We start from the raw sequence: 16,190 nt of genomic DNA on the forward strand, positions 1-16,190 counted from the left end.
GTGTCCTCCATAACCTAATAAGGGAAAAGGATGGTGACAGTGATCTACACTATCATGAAGTGACTCTACAATTTCCAGGAAAATGAAACTGTCCAAACTTGTGGGAACTTAGATCGCAGGAACAACAGTTGCAGTGAATATGCGAGGCAAATAAGAGAGTATTTCACTGATTATTTCAATGACTTGTAAACTGTCTATTGGTATCACCTCATCATCATCATCACAAACAGAATTAAAACTGCAGACTTAGAAATAAACTAAATTAATTAATTACTGTAACTAAATAGAAGGGCATATTGTAACTAACAGTAAAGGGAAATGGATAGAAAGAAGTACTGCTAAGACAATACACCAAAGGTTTCTTCCGAGTTATAGGCTGAGCTAATCTGTCAATAACCTCACAGAACATTGTTCTCAGTGTTAGTAGTACATAAACACTAGAACATTTATTTTTCTGTCCCCCAAGGACTCCTTTTTAGTATTAGTAGGCCTATTAAAATGCAAATTTCATATCTCATTTAAATACTTTTATAAAAGTCAGAAACTATGCCGAAAACAAGTTTTCAACACAATAATATGTTACAAAATATAATAATATTAATTAAACAATTATAACAGGACGTACAATAATAATAATAATAATAATAATAATTTGTAAGTTATTAAAGGCAATATTGTTTATGTTCATAACCATGTTTGATTTTTAGTTCAATTTACCTGGTATATTTAATATCGTTCCAATCTCTTCCCATGCTTTCCTTGTCATTGGTAGGTTTTTGAAATTCTTCTCTCTGTCATTCCATAGGAAAGTGCGAGTTTGAACTTCAGAAATCAACACTTCCTTATCTGCTCTTGTTAATTCACGAACAGTCATTGCGAGCGGCGCAGCTGAAATCTCAAACAGGACTGAGCGGCTGGCGGCAGGCAGCGTTGTCCTTGAGCCAACTGCCCCTCCAAAGTGACGCGCCGCTGGTACTATGGCCACATGCATTTGCTAACGCAGGTTTGAGTTTCATCCGCGCCGCCACACAGAGCAACGCTCCGCTCGCCGCCTGCACTGTGGCCGAAGCCTAATGCAAGTTCACCGTCGATCGCTTTTCCAGTACAATACTTGCTTCAATTATCGCAATGATAGGGCGTTAACGCCAAGATCCATAAGTACGTCATAGCCGTCCTTTCTTGAGATACAGTTTTTTTTTTTTTTTAAACGCTCGATCGAGGATTTAGTGTTGGCGGGACTGCACTTTCTGGGCGGTTGATCTGGGAAATCATTTCTTCGAGGAACGGATAATGCAGGATTTTTACAATGTGATTTAATTAGGATGCTTGTGGAGCCACGCAATTTGAACGAATAATCCGGGAAAACGTAATTTCCGGGCACGGATAATCGAGATTCCACTGTATATCAAATTACACTCAAATTATTTGGAAATGTATTAACGTTTATGTTGAATTTCTGTTTAAGTCCTTAAAGACTCAAACATTTGGAACATCTTGTTGAAGTGCTCAAATAGTGCTTCCTCACTCCTTACTGTAGTCTGCTAGAATTTGTATGAGAGCATTCCACTACTATTGGATTTATTAATTTTCATCTTATAGTCCTCCAAAATTGTGCCCTTTCCATTTCGAGATCTTTTGTGGACACGGAAAAAGTATCGTCATCCTCCTCCTCTTCCAACCTTATCTAGCTCCTGCCGGGTCGGGGCATTTATGGCACTTCTCCACCTTCCTCCCTGCTTCCACCATTCCTCTTCCACCAAGTAAGTGGCTGTGTGGTTTGGGTCACGCAGCTGTGAGCTTTCATTTGGGAGATAGTGGTTCGAATCCCACTGAAGATGGTTTTCCATATTTCCCATTTTCACACCAGTGGCTGAACCTTAATTAAGGCCTTGGCCGCTTCCTTCCCACTCATAGCCCTTTCCTACCCCATCATCATTAAGACCTACCTGTGTTGGTGCGACGTAAAGCATATTTTTTAAAAATCCTCTCATAATTTTGTCCCGGTCTAGCTTTCTTCTTTTTGCACTCCTAGGTCTACCTCTCGCTCTCTTTCCCTCGAACTTCATCTCCGATATCATAAATCATAGAAGCAAGATTGAGATTGTTTGGCCCTGTTAAGAGGAGGATTATGTAGGAAGGAGGGTAATGGCTTCCTGGTAAGAAGAGAAAGGGAAGATGGAGAAAAGGATGGTTGGTCTGTGTAAAGGATAATGTGTCAGAGTTGAGTCTGTAGGAAAACATGATCGCAGTAAAAGAAAGTTAATCTACACTAGTGACCTCATCAGCTTTTCCCCAATATCTTGGTTTGGCACTTTGTGTGGATTAAGCCCAGTTTTACAGCTAGATGCCTTTTCTGATGCCAACCCTATGCAGGGGGATGTACTCAGTATTTATTTGGTGTTCTGGTGGTTGGTAGTATAGTATTGTGTGTCGATAAAGAGAAGTGTATTAAGATGAACCCGTGCCCAGTCTCCGAGCTAGGGGAATTAACTATACGCAGTTAAAATCCCTGCCTATGTGGGAGACGAACTTGGGGCCCTCTGAATTGAAGGCCTTGATGTTGACCATGTAGCCAAGGAGCCGGACATTACCCTCGTTGAACCCTCGTACCTTTTCCAAATTCATTTTGATTTCCTATACTGCTTTTTCTACATCTGCTTGATGTGTTTATGGTACTTCTTTCTGCTATTATGTTTTTGTAATGATACATATAGCATGTAAACATTACAGCTTTCTAATTGCTTTTTCTTTTTTTTTTTTTTCTTAGGAGCTAAGTTCCTCACCTCTGAAAGGGGAGTCATCGTATATTGCTCCCATGTCTGTCCAGCCAACGAGAAAGAACAAGAGTGCGTCGCTTAACGTAATGTCGCTGAGGAGGTTATAACAATTAGCCTGGGGAGGGGTAGCTTTGGCAGGGAGAGACAAAAAGACGAAATGGTCTGCTTCGTATGCTGATGGAGGTAAGTACTATGAACCTTGTGATGTCATATCATAGTGACCTGTTATCTGTTCCACAGCATTTGTAACTCAATACCGTAGGCCTCGTCCACAGTGAAGCACTACCCTTACCAGCGACCCGAGCACGCTCGTCCTTCACACCAGCGTGGTCACAATGAAGTATTGACCCAAGTCAACGTGTTGTCCAGGATGTACACCTCATTAATGTCTGAGAAAATTTTACTATACGGTATAAACATGAATAATCTGTGCCTTTCATTTTTCCCAAAATCTGACTGAATAGCTGGGGTGTGGGTATTATTTGTGTCAACATTTCGCTCAAAATCTGACTGCAAAAAGTTGTGGTGTGGGTATTATTTCTATCAAGGTTAGTACAGTGATCCTCACGTAAAGAAATCTATGTATGTTCAGTCCGTCAGCGATTCCGCTGGTGGGATCCTCAACAGCTCTGCCATCAGCTGTCATAGATGGCCTAGGCATCACTGAAGAGGCGTACTAGGGAAATGAGGAGTGAGGTAGTTTCCCGTTGCTTTCCTCACCGAGCCAGATTTGCTATTACATATCAGTCTGCCAAGCCCACTGAAATACATACACCAACCGACCCTATGAGTAACATTTTCACACCATTCATTGCAGGGACTGGCTGCATTAGGATTGGCATTACTAGCATCGCTCATACCTCAGTCACTTTCATATTGCCAAAGCCAAGGATAAGACAGAGACAGTTCTATGAAAGTAACAAAATTGCTCTAGCCTATACGAAAATACATAGTGCACTGTAAACACTAGGTCCTGCCAGCAAAGGCATTCTTTTGCCCACTGTGTTGGCAACTCTGTTCCACCACAATATTTCACGTAAATTGCTTGGCATCAGTTTAAGTAGTATCACTTGTTAGGATGGCTAATGTGAGTTCCCATTGCATGTTGTTCATGGCTAAAGTAAAGCTCTACGTTGTTCAAGACGCTGAGAATTGCTAATCGCACTGCAGTCTTCTTCTTCCTCATCCATTCCCTTTTCCAGATTCTCTCTGTGTAGGGTAGTGTATCAAAGCCCTCCCACCTCACTCGAACTTTATTGCTATCGACTCCTCTATTTGCAATACAGTCCACAACAGAGCTCCTCCATCTCATTCTAAGCCGTCCCCTAGGCCTCTTTGCAGTCTCTGTATCCATGAATGTTCTCTTTGGTATCCTCTCTCCTGGCATTCTCATCATGTGTCCAAACCATTTTGCTATATCGATCTCTTTTTGAAGTTTACATACTCCCACCCTTCTCCTTATTTCCTCATTTCGTATTCTATCTCGTCTTGTCTTACCCTGTATGCTCTCAAGAACCTCATTTCAGCTGCTTGTATCTTACTTTGGTTCCGCTTAGTCAACGTCCAGGCTGCTGAAGCAGAGGTCAGTGTAGATTTCTAATAGGATGAGTGAAAAACCTTCTTACACTTCATTGGCACATCTTTGTTTCATACAATGTCTCTCATATGTTGGTAGAAACTGCAGACTGCTGTATTCTTAAATCAATTTCTCCATCCAAATTTCCATCTTGTGACATCATGCTGCCCAAATATTTAAAATTTTTCACTTTTTCAAGAGGTTCATTTCCAATTTTTTCACTCCCCTGGATATTCTGTTACCTCTCGTCATGATCAAAGCCTTGCTTTTAGCAGTACTAATCATCGTTCCAAAATTTCTTATCTCCTCATTCCATAAATCAACTTGTATCTGTACTTCCTTTTCATTATCTCCCCAAACTACAATGTCATCAGCAAAGAGCATAGATTTTACTTGCTCGCCCATCATCTTCTCCTTGATATTATGTAGAATTCTATCCATGATGATAATGAAGAGTAAGGGAGACGATACACTTTCCTGTCTTAAACCTGCCTCGACTCTGAACCATTCAGTTTGACCCACTTTGGTTCTAACACAGCTTTTGCAATTTTGATACAATGCTATTACCATCTGCATTGTTTCATTCCCTGTCTGTACCTCTGTCAATGTTTTCCATACCAGATTCCTTGGGACACTGTCATTTGCCTTTTGAATATCTAGAAACGTTACTACCATGTCCTTTCCTTATTCCCAATACCTTTTCATCATTTGACGCAATGTAAATATTAGGTCAAATGTGGACTTGTCTCCTCTGAATCCATACTGGTGTTCTGCCAATTTTCCCTCTACTCAGCCTCTTATTCGTCTACCCAAGATTCTTTCAAGGATCTTAGCTGTATGAGATGTCAGTGTCACTCCTCTGTAATTTTCACATTGCTTCCTGTCTCCTTTCTTGAAGATTTGTATAACGACCCCTTTTGTCCACTCTTTTGGAACAGTTTTTTTCTCTCCATATCACTCTGAAGAGTCTATACAATCACTGTAGACGAATTGCTCCTGCTGCTGTTATCATTTCTATGGTGACCTTGTCAATTCCAGCTGCCTTGCCTAGTTTCATTCTTTTAGTGGCCCACTCAATCTCTGCCATGGACACCTCATTTTTCTTATCTTCCAAGTGTGTACTAAATCTGGTTCTTTGATTTCTCCTTGAACCGAGGTATTTTGCTCGTTGTAAAGCTGTTCAAAGTATTTTCCCCACCTCTGCAATATATCCTGCTTCTGTGTCATCACTTCCTCCTGTTCATTTTTAATGAAGTTAGCACCTTCACCTGGGTTTTCTTCATTTTTACCCATTGGAATTAGATCTTTTTGATTCCGGTTGTATCTTCTTGCAGAGATTCAGTGAATTTTTGCCAGCATTTGTTTTTCCCTTCTTCACACTGCAGTAAGAAAGTATAATGTGGACAGTTGCGTATGGGATTGGAGGAAAGACAAAGCTCACCTTAAACAGTCAACCAGCAAACAAAAAAGTGAAGTTTCCAATAATCAAAAGCAGGAAATGTGAATATGTGACTGAAAAGAAATAGTTTAGATGTGCAGTCACGAGTGAAATGTCCTGGCTGCAAACTATAGAAATAACTCTTAACAGGGTATCCATTTTCTGGAGAAAACAGGTAAAGCATGGAAAACACAAGGAAATAAAAATTCAGAAAATATATAGGGAAAACGCAAGAAATTACTTGCCACTTCATTGTTAAGCTTGCGATTTAAGACTGGACCTGAACGGAATGATCAACCAAGACTGATATGTAGCGAGTTGTACACGGTGAGTAGTACTTTGAGAGAGATATGGAGACAGATAGAGTAAGTATGCGTGATAAAGGAGAGCGAATGAAGAAGATAGACATACTTGGGCTAACCACTCAAAGATGGCTGTACACAAGGCGTACAGCATATCTAGTATTTGCACTAGTTCGAGTGCACTAGGAGACACTTAGCGATAAGGTAATTCCAGGTGTTTACTTTGAAACAGCAGAACCTCTGTTAACCAGAATAAAGGGAGGAAGGTAGTTTTGTATAACTAACATTTCAGATAACATTTAAAATGTGAGTTTTAGAGGTTAAGAAACGTTTTTTGGCGTTTTCAGTGAAAGTGAATGAAGACAATACATATAAAATGTTAACAAAGTATTTTAATAAACCCATACTACTGTACTCCCTTTACTCTCTGATGCGTGAACCATAAAATCACAGCCTCATTTACTTTCTCATTTTGATGGGCTTTCATTATATTCTTGTTAGGCATTTTTGAGGCTTGCTCTTCACACTTATTTTTCATATTGACCCAATCAGAACACTGAAAACACCAAAACGAAATTGGCTGCCATGGTATGCAAAAATTTAACCAGTGTTAATTCTTTTAACTGATGCTAATTTTTCTTCTATCCTTACCACAACCATATGTTGACATGACGCTCAGTAAAAACACCAATATAAATGGTCCATTATTGCACATTATAATATGTCCTCCTTGCTGTCAATGACCTTACGAGGCGAGCTGCTGTTATGCTGCCGGTTACATGATGACCATGCTAGCCATTTACCGTCAAATTCTTCATTTCAATTGGTTGCCAAATTTAACCATGAACAAAATATTATTGCACTAGTCTGAATAAACAAACATGTTCTTGCTCTCTGCTGTCAATGACCTTGACATTGTTTGGTTCAGTCCAGTGTTACATCGCTTTAATTTGTGGATAAATTAGATGAAACTGAAGAATTGGACGGGATTAAGAGGAGGAAATTCCGATTCATTAAGTCTCAGAATTATTGCAGACTTAAGGAAAGAAGGGGGAAAAAAATCAAGAAGAGAGCAGAAAATATTTTAACATAGTGACTAACTTTAAAGGTGTTATTTAGTATTTTTACGCATTGGAAACTATTTTATTTTAAAGTGTTTTACTAAATGTCAAAGTAAATGTAAATTTAGACACGAAGAAACATTTTATTCTTTTTAGATGTAAACAAGGACGTAAAATTAGCATATAGTGAATACTTTAATAGATTTTATTATTTATGATTTGAAAATTCTAGTTTGAAGTCTGTAACAAATGACATAGTAAATAAATGAAAGGTGAAACACAGAGAAATATTGTAACAATTTCAAGATTTATATATAATTGTTCTATTTGTACCAATGTACCAGGTCCAAAGATTAATTGATGTTTTGGCACCGTTGAAGAAGAGTAGTTGGCTCTTGAAACATGTACAGTAATTAAATGTAATAAAATATGTAAAGTGTTGACAAGGCGGGAAAGAGATTTTAATATAAGTCAATACGGACCAACATGGTGAAAATAATCAGTGTTGTCATTGTCAATAGCATCAAGAATCTCGTTACAAAATGCCACACGTTTGCGTTTGTCATCAGGATGCAGAGCTTGTAATAGCTGTAACTTGTATGGCTTCATAACCAACCGACGTCTCAAAACACACCAAATTGTTGTTGTAGGCTGTTGTAACTCCTGACTGGCACGGCGAGTTGATTTTGAAGGACTGCATTGGAAAGCAGTTCCAATTTGTGTAACATTTTCTTCAGGAACACGAGGGCGGGCAGGACTCTTTCCTTTACATACACATCCTGTATCTACAAACTGTAGATACCATCTGCGAATGTTCCACCCTTTCAGAGGATCAATTTGGTACCTCAACCTGAAACGTCTTTGCACTGTAATCACGGAATTGCACTTCGCAAACTCGAGAACACAAAATGATTTCAGCTGCGGAGTAGCCATTGTAAACATATGACTGTTACCAATCAAAACAAGACAACTGACATCTAGCGGCTATTAATATAATATGTATTTGTTTCTCCAATAGCCAAGCCGAGGCGCAGCGATCGATAGTTTGCTGGACAAAATACTACTTTGTAATATGTATATTCTTTTTGAAACACCCTGTACTACTGCAGATCACACTCCTGAAACAAATGTTGGTAGAAGCCTTTTATTTCAGACCAGTTGGTTATTAAACTTTTTTTTTCTGTTGCCATTTTCTGGTCACACACTTAGGCAATGAATTGGAGGTTATACACGGCCATGTGCGACTGCAACAGCATGACTTTGGCCGCCATTTTGAATCAAACAAAACTTCAACCGACCAAGACTGATTCGAGTGATCGAGTCGAAACTGGGAGGTACGAGCAAGACAACCTATACTATTGTAGTTTGTCTTGGTGCGAGTTTCAACATTCACGCCAGCTCTGCACGCTTAAAGATGTGGATGCCAGTCGACTTGCTCACACACTTCAATTTTGTCTTCATTAGCAAGGAATTTCAGGACATTTTTCCTTATCCATAATTAGGCCATCACAGGACAAATTTCCGCTACCCTTCACTGTACAACTGAACACGAAATCCATTTCTAAGTTCTGAATGGAATGTGAAATACAAGCACAAACAGGCTCATTGTGTTGTTCTGCAGTTTCACTGCTAACCGGCAAGCAAAACTGAGCATTTCTGAGGCTAAGGGCTGCTCCCCGAAGGTGCAATTTTTCCTGCGAAGTTCAAGAATTCAAGGCCTTTTCCCACTATCACGCAACTCGAGTTGGAAATCATGTCCTTTCCACAAGGGATGACAAATAACATTTTCAGGGCGAAAATTTGTGGCGTGGTAAGTGAGGTATTTTTATGTAGAATTAATACGATGAGAATCGGAATTACGACGTGCTAAGCGGGAAAACGTCTTATTGAGGAACGCACTAACGACGTTTCACTGTATAACAATATAAATTAATAAGGACAACAGCTCCTATCTTCTTAATGTTCCTTTTAAAATGTTCAGTGTTTCAAAAGCTAGCCATGTAATTTACATAACATAGAGGTGCTAACTATTGTCGATTGCCCGTAATTATTGTGTATTTCATGTCACTAGTAAGGAGAAATTATTATGGAAAACATAATTCATCATCATAATCATCATCCTTTCCCATTATCCAGCTGTAGCCGGGTACGGGCAGATATGTTCCTCTCCACTTTCTTCGGTCTTCCCACCACTCCTCAAACACTGTGTCCCAATCCAGGTTTCTTTCTCTAATACTGTGTTGGATTGTGTCCTTCCATCTCAATTGTGGTCGTCTGCGGCCTCTCCTTCCTTGCATTTGCATTTCCATCGCCTTTTTTTGCATTCTTTCCTCACTCTTTTGCTTTCTGTTCCCCATCCATCTTAATTGGCTCTTCTCTATTCTTTCATTCATTTTTTCCACTCCAATTTCTTCCCAGATTTTCTCATTTCTTATTTTGTCTCTTCTACTCTTTTGTATCATACTCCTCAAGAACTTCATTTTGGCTGCCCGTATTCAACTCTCATCCTTCTTTGTCATTGTCCAAGTAAGTTGTTATGGGTATGCAATACATCTTGTACATAGTTTCCTTTGCTTCCATTAGCACATCTTTGTCCCATAACATGTTTCTTACACTATGATAGAAACCACTTCCAGCTTGTATCCTCTTATTAATTTCAGCATCCAGTCAAGCACTCTCCATTAATTCTCTCCCCAGGTATTTGAACGTCTTCACTACTTCCAGGGGCTTGTCTGCAAGTCTAATCTGACCTTCCCTTCTTTCTCCCTTCTATTTGTAACAAGAGTTTTTACTCTTTTCTACACTTATTTTCAATCCACATTCTTTGGAACTTGGACAGTGACAAAGAAGGATGAGAGCCAAGTACAGGCAGCCGAAATGAAGTTCTTCAGGTGTATGATACAGAAGAGTAGAAGAGACAAAATAAGAAATTGTAGTGGAAAAAATGAATGATAGAAGGTGGTTTGACCACATAAATGCCAAAAAAAGTTATGGAGATGCAAGGAAGGAGAGGTCGCGGATGACCACGAGTTGAGATGGAAGGAGACAATCCAACGCAGTATTAGAGAAAGAAATCTGGACTGTGACACAGTGTTGGAGTGGTAGAAAGACCGAAGTAAGTGGAGAGGAACCATAATTTGCCCCTACCTGGCTGATGATGATGATGATGATTGACTATTGGATCAGAGAAATTTTCAAGTATTGGGTCGAGGCATAAGTTCATGCGGTTCTTGTATTTTATGTCACTGTCACACACTGTATATCACAATCACCTCCACTGTCTCTGACCTTCTGCCAACGTTCAGGTAGCAATTGAATGCCTTGCCTGTAGAACTGTTTTGGTTTTGACTGGAAGAAATCTGTTAGGCATTGGTCAAGAGAAGCTTTGTCAGAAAACACTTGCCCCTGAATGTGGTTAAAAAAAAAAAGAGTGGAAAAGATGGAAATCTGAGGGGGCAAGGTCAGTGTAATACGGAGGATGAAGAAGAGGTTCCCAGCCAAGTTCAGTAATCACACCTTTGGTCAGTTGCGCTGTGTGTGGACGAGCGCTATCATGGGGCAATAAGACTGGTTGTCTTTGTCTTTTGTTGTCAATAACAACAGCCAGCCATCTTAGCTGGTCACTGTACACAGCAGAGGTAATTGTTACGTTTTTCGGAGGAAGTTCTGGTGAAGAATGTCATCTTTGTTCCACCATACATACAACATGATTTTCTGTGGATGGGCACTATCCTTGGCACGGGGAGTTGCTTTGTTTTGATGTGCTGAGCCACTCTTTCCTGTTCTTCATGTTGACATACAGGCACCATTTCTCGTCACTGGTGGCAATGAACGAAAGGGATGCTTCATGCCTATCGCAAGTCAGCTGGTGCCAGGCAAGCAATGACAAACAGATGTTTACTCACTCTCACTTAGCACATGCAGTACCCATATACCCAATTTTTGTACCTCATCCATCAAATGCAAATGGCATACAATAGTTGACTGATCACATTCAAAAACTTGCGCCATTTCCCACGTTGTTTGACGAGGATTCTCATAAAGAAACTCATTCAAGCGATTTTCGTCAAAATCTTGATGGTCTTCCAGAACGTGGATCATCAGACAAGTCAAACTGTCCTGCTCAAGAGCAGAAAATCCATTTTTGTGCTGTTCTTCCAGCAATTGCTTCATTCCCGTACACTTCACAAATTATTCTCGCAGCTCTTGCTGCACTGAATCCTCAGTTAAACTTGAAGAGTAAAATGTCCTGGAAATGCTCACTTTTCTCAACTTGACATTCCATATCTGTTTGTCTGAAATATACACAAATAATATGTTCACAATCAAGAAAATCTGTGTTTCACAACACACAAACTCCAAACTCAGTTAAAGCAACGGAATAACGATTAGCAATTCCTTCATGCCGCATTGTTGTCAACCCAAATGAATACCGCACAAACTTATGCATCGACACAATATTATGTTTTTTTAATATATGTGTATGGCCAGTTAGTTTTGTAATAGTTTAAAGATCTTATGCTGATGCTTGCCTGATATCAATAGGCCAAAACTAGTACCAATTGAAGTACTAATTTTGTATTGTATTCATTAGGTGGATTACCTCATTTATCTACAATAATTGTTGCATCTGTCGAGTTTTATGAAATAGGGCCCTGGTTGGAAGATTGAATTTATTCTCTTCACATTGTGGATAGAAATGTTATTTCATGGAATGTTGTCCTTGTTAACAGGTGTAGACGCGCTGTGCGCGCCACCACGTCCACACCGAAGAAGCCTAGCAGGTGTCCTTCTCAGTTCTTTTGTTGGTCGGGCATCTGTCGGACCTCTGCCCCTTCCCGGGAGGTGAAGTGATGTGATATTAATACAAACAACTCTGCATCATCCTGTCTCCACCATTATCATCAAGTTGAAATGTATTATCATTATCTTTATTTAGCAACTATGTATTATAATTTTACCTCGTCCGTTTCATCCAGAGATATCTATTTTTTTGAAAATGTAGACCTGTATATAGTAGTAAGTCCTTTATAGTTTTTATTTTTCAAGGAGAGCCTACTTTGTTTGATCCCTTCTGACTCTCCAGTTTGCTGTCTATCTGTCTTATTTTCTTTAAGCTCTCTTGCTAAAATGTGCCACATATTTTGAAATACCACTTTCTACTGACCTAAATAAATTTTCAGGGTGTAAGTGAAGAAACTGGACCTATGACTGTCAGAGGCAATATTGGTATTTGAAACTGCCATGTCATAATTAATAAATGACCTAGTTTAAATGCAGGACTTTGTAGGAAAAATCCCTTCCATTCATTTTGGACATTATAACCCACAAGGAACGTTTTATTCCAATGATAATATTCTTCTATTAAAGGAGATTTGGTATATGTTACAACCATCAAATATTAGTAATTTTAAATATTTTTTTTATCTCGGCCCTTACTACAAGTAAGAATGTAACTTTCTAAATGAGAAAATATTACAGGTTTACAATACAATCACGTATTTGAGAAATGACATTGGGATTATAGAATTCACTAATCATTTAAATGGCAACTATTTATGTGTCACCGGGCGAGTTGGCCGTGCGCGTAGAGGCGCGCGGCTGTGAGCTTGCATCCGGGAGATAGTAGATTGGAATCCCACTATCGGCAGCCCTGAAGATGGTTTAAAGTTTAAAGATCTTATGCTGATGCTTGCCTGATATCAATAGGCCAAAACTAGTACCAATTGAAGTACTAATTTTGTATTGTATTCATTAGGTGGATTACCTCATTTGTCTACAATAATTGTTGCATGTTTCTTACACTATGATAGAAACCACTTCCAGCTTGTATCCTCTTATTTCCATTTTCACATCAGGCAAATGCTGGGGCTGTACCTTAATTAGGCCACAGCCGCTTCCTTCCAACTCCTAGGCCTTTCCTATCCCATCGTTGCCGTAAGACCTATCTGTGTTGGTGCGACGTAAATCCCCTAGCAAAAAAAAATATATATATATATTTATGTGTCTGTATTCACCACTTCTTCCAAGGCTGGGCCTTTTGTTAATACATTTGCGTTCGGCCTTTTTAAAATTTTCCTGTATAAAGTCACAGCTACAAAACTGCAAGAAATATATTTCCAAAATTAGTAATTTTAAATTTTGTTTTTCTTCAATAAAACATATTTTGGTCAATTTTCTTGTGTACAAAGATTTTAATTTATTTATTTATTCACTGCTCACTCCCTGTGAGATTTGTGCTGGACAAAGAAGAGGCGGGACATGTTTTTCTCCGGATACTCCCGTTTTCCCTGTCATATTTCATTCCAGCAACACTCCAATATCATTTCATTTGTCATTCATTAATCATTGCCCTAGGTGAGTGCGACAGGCTTCGGCAGCTGTCACAATTCCTATCCTCGCCGCTAGATGAAGGCTTCATTCATTCATTCATTCATTCATTCATTCCATTCCTGACCTGTAATTTCATTTATTTATTCAGGATCAGCAATAGCATAACGCCGAATTACGAATATCCGAGCTATGTACAATAGATATTGATCTAAAATGAAAGATATATAAATATTTACAAAGGACACAAACACAATAAAAACTGTACAATCATATATAATACATATTTACATAAACAACAACACTAACAAAGGAAAATATATTTACAGTAAATACAGGAGTAGAACAGGAATAAACAAGAAGGAAAATTAAGTTATATAAAAAATATCATGACAGAAGGAAGGAAACGTTACAACCATTAGCTGCTTTGTATAGGTTGGCTACTTTCCTCCAAGCAGAAAGAGTCTTGAGTTTCAGTTTCCCAAGCACTTGGATAGTGCTTAAGTTGCGACGTGCAGAGACCCTGGCTCTGACGGTAGCACAGAAAAAAGATTGTACAATGTCAAGGTGGCCGAGATTTTAAGAAGCAGAAATGGACCAGACTGGAGAGGCGTGCACATAACTATCAACCCTAGGCAGTTGATTTCTGTCTGTTTTCTAAACACTATACACAAGGGAAAAAAAAAAAGAATTTAAGAAGTTGAGAAGTTACAAGGGATTTCAAAAAATGTAGTTTACAGTAAAGAAGCTTCAACATTTTCTCAGGCATGCATTAACCTTTCATAGACTGCTAAAGCACAGCATCTAAACTAATGTAGATACTTAGTAAACTTTTTCACCAGAATGTACTGCTATAGCCAGGTTATAAATTTTTAAAAATATTTTAATTGTTTTAAAAGGTTGTAACATATACCCGACCTTTTAAGGTAATGGTTTCCATCTTTTCTACCATTCCAGCAAATAATAAACATGTCTACTATTTTACGGAAATTGGAATTATAATAAAAACTGTAAAAAGACTACAAATTATAGAAGAAATAATGTGATAGAGAACATTTGCCTGTACTATACCACACAGAGCACGTTCATAGACTTATGTGTACAGCATCTTGTCCTCTAGTATCATGAAGTATTAAGTGTGTAGATTTATGTAGGAAAAAAATATATAGGAATGCTTATATAGTTTGAACTCGAATTTTTATGATATACTGACACTATTTAGAATTATTACTAAACAGTGTATATTTCTCAGCTATTGTTCATTTGGTATGAAATTTGTCAGCTATTATCTGTCTCGAGAAATAGATTAAGAAAACTGTGGGATTGAGACTTCCTTTGGCATGTAGAATTCCTTTAATTCTGTGGATTCATGTATGGAATGTTTCCTGGAAGTTCATGCCTACATAATTCCAGTTATATTAAATCAAACCACACAATATTTTTACTGTTAAATTATATTCAACAAGAGATATCTTTATGGTATTAAAATAAAATTAGTTATTTCATACTTATTTATGACTAGAATTATTATTATTATTATTATTATTATTATTATTATTTAAATTTGTTTAACTTTTAAAAACTCAGCATTTGAGAAATTTTGAAGATGGGTGTCAGGAACAACCGTGTATATAATCTATTGCAAATAAAATAATTTTAAACTTAAGTAATATATAAATATATTGGCCTGATGATCTTGATGTTTGGCCCCTATAGATCAAACTTTATTTGGACTTAGATAAGAGATGATGTGTAACTATAAATTAATAGTTCTGAAGTACATTATGTATGTAAAGTCATGATGGGTTTTCGAAGTTATTTGTTGATCTTAGACAGTTTTAAATATTACACATTTCAGATAAATGCTAAACAAAAGACGAGCTCATGAAGTTTTCTTACGTGTTTAGTGCAGTAGATTGTGGCCCTACACACATCTAATCGATATTCCAGTTCTTCCCCCACATGACGAAGAGCATCAGGTGTAACAGATTGAACAGCTTCAATTATTCTCTCTTTCAAGTGGTCAAAGTCATTGAGATGAACATTGTTCGCACATTGGTTAAATAGCACAACAAGTAAAAGTCTAAAGGCTTTAAGTCTAGCAAGCATGCTTTCTATCCACCCCTGTGGAAATAGCCTATCCAGAAACTCCCAAACAACATTGAATGTGCGGAGTAACCCCATACTGTTGACGGGTGACATCTTCGTCTAGAAATTGTGGATCTGCATACGATTCCAACATGTCAAGGTAGTTATTTGATGTCACAGTGGACTCCGCAAAGAAAGGGGGGCCTATAGTAAGCCTCTTCATTGTATGCATGGCAATATTTGCGCCGAACATGCATCACGGATTCAAATTTTGCAAGCTGAAAAAAAAAAATTGAACTTTACTTGGCATTGTCCTTGTTTAGAACGACTGAATGACATAATTTGATTCATTGTCATGTGATTACCTGCTTCTGCATCATAAGTCTTCTCTATGCTTCCAAAACACTTTGAGATCCTCTTCGATATAGTGTGTGCATCATTCATTGTTTTTATTTTGTTTAGATATTGTAGGAGTTTGAAACCCCACCGTGACTTTACAGACAGACTGTACATAAAATTTACGTTATATTTTAATTTTCTATGTATATTTGTATATCCATGATTTCATTGCTAAAATTACTTGGAAGTGCATCATTTTGACAAAAACATTCAATTGGA

At 38.1% G+C, this 16,190-nt stretch overlaps 1 protein-coding gene across 1 annotated transcript in view; it reads left to right on the top strand.

The window, feature by feature from the left end:
• Window positions 1-12,781, top strand: part of pbl (epithelial cell transforming 2 pebble) — a 153,450-nt gene extending 140,669 nt beyond the window's left edge. The window contains exons 17-18 of the mRNA XM_067158177.2: window positions 2,768-2,960; window positions 11,888-12,781. Of these exons, the coding sequence (XP_067014278.2) occupies window positions 2,768-2,884 (117 nt within the window). The 3' untranslated portion in view covers window positions 2,885-2,960; window positions 11,888-12,781. The remainder of the gene's footprint in view (window positions 1-2,767; window positions 2,961-11,887) is intronic.
• Window positions 12,782-16,190: the final 3,409 nt, after the last annotated feature.

The sequence above is a fragment of the Anabrus simplex genome, chromosome 14 (genome assembly GCF_040414725.1).
Source record: "Anabrus simplex isolate iqAnaSimp1 chromosome 14, ASM4041472v1, whole genome shotgun sequence".
NCBI lineage: Eukaryota > Metazoa > Arthropoda > Insecta > Orthoptera > Tettigoniidae > Anabrus > Anabrus simplex.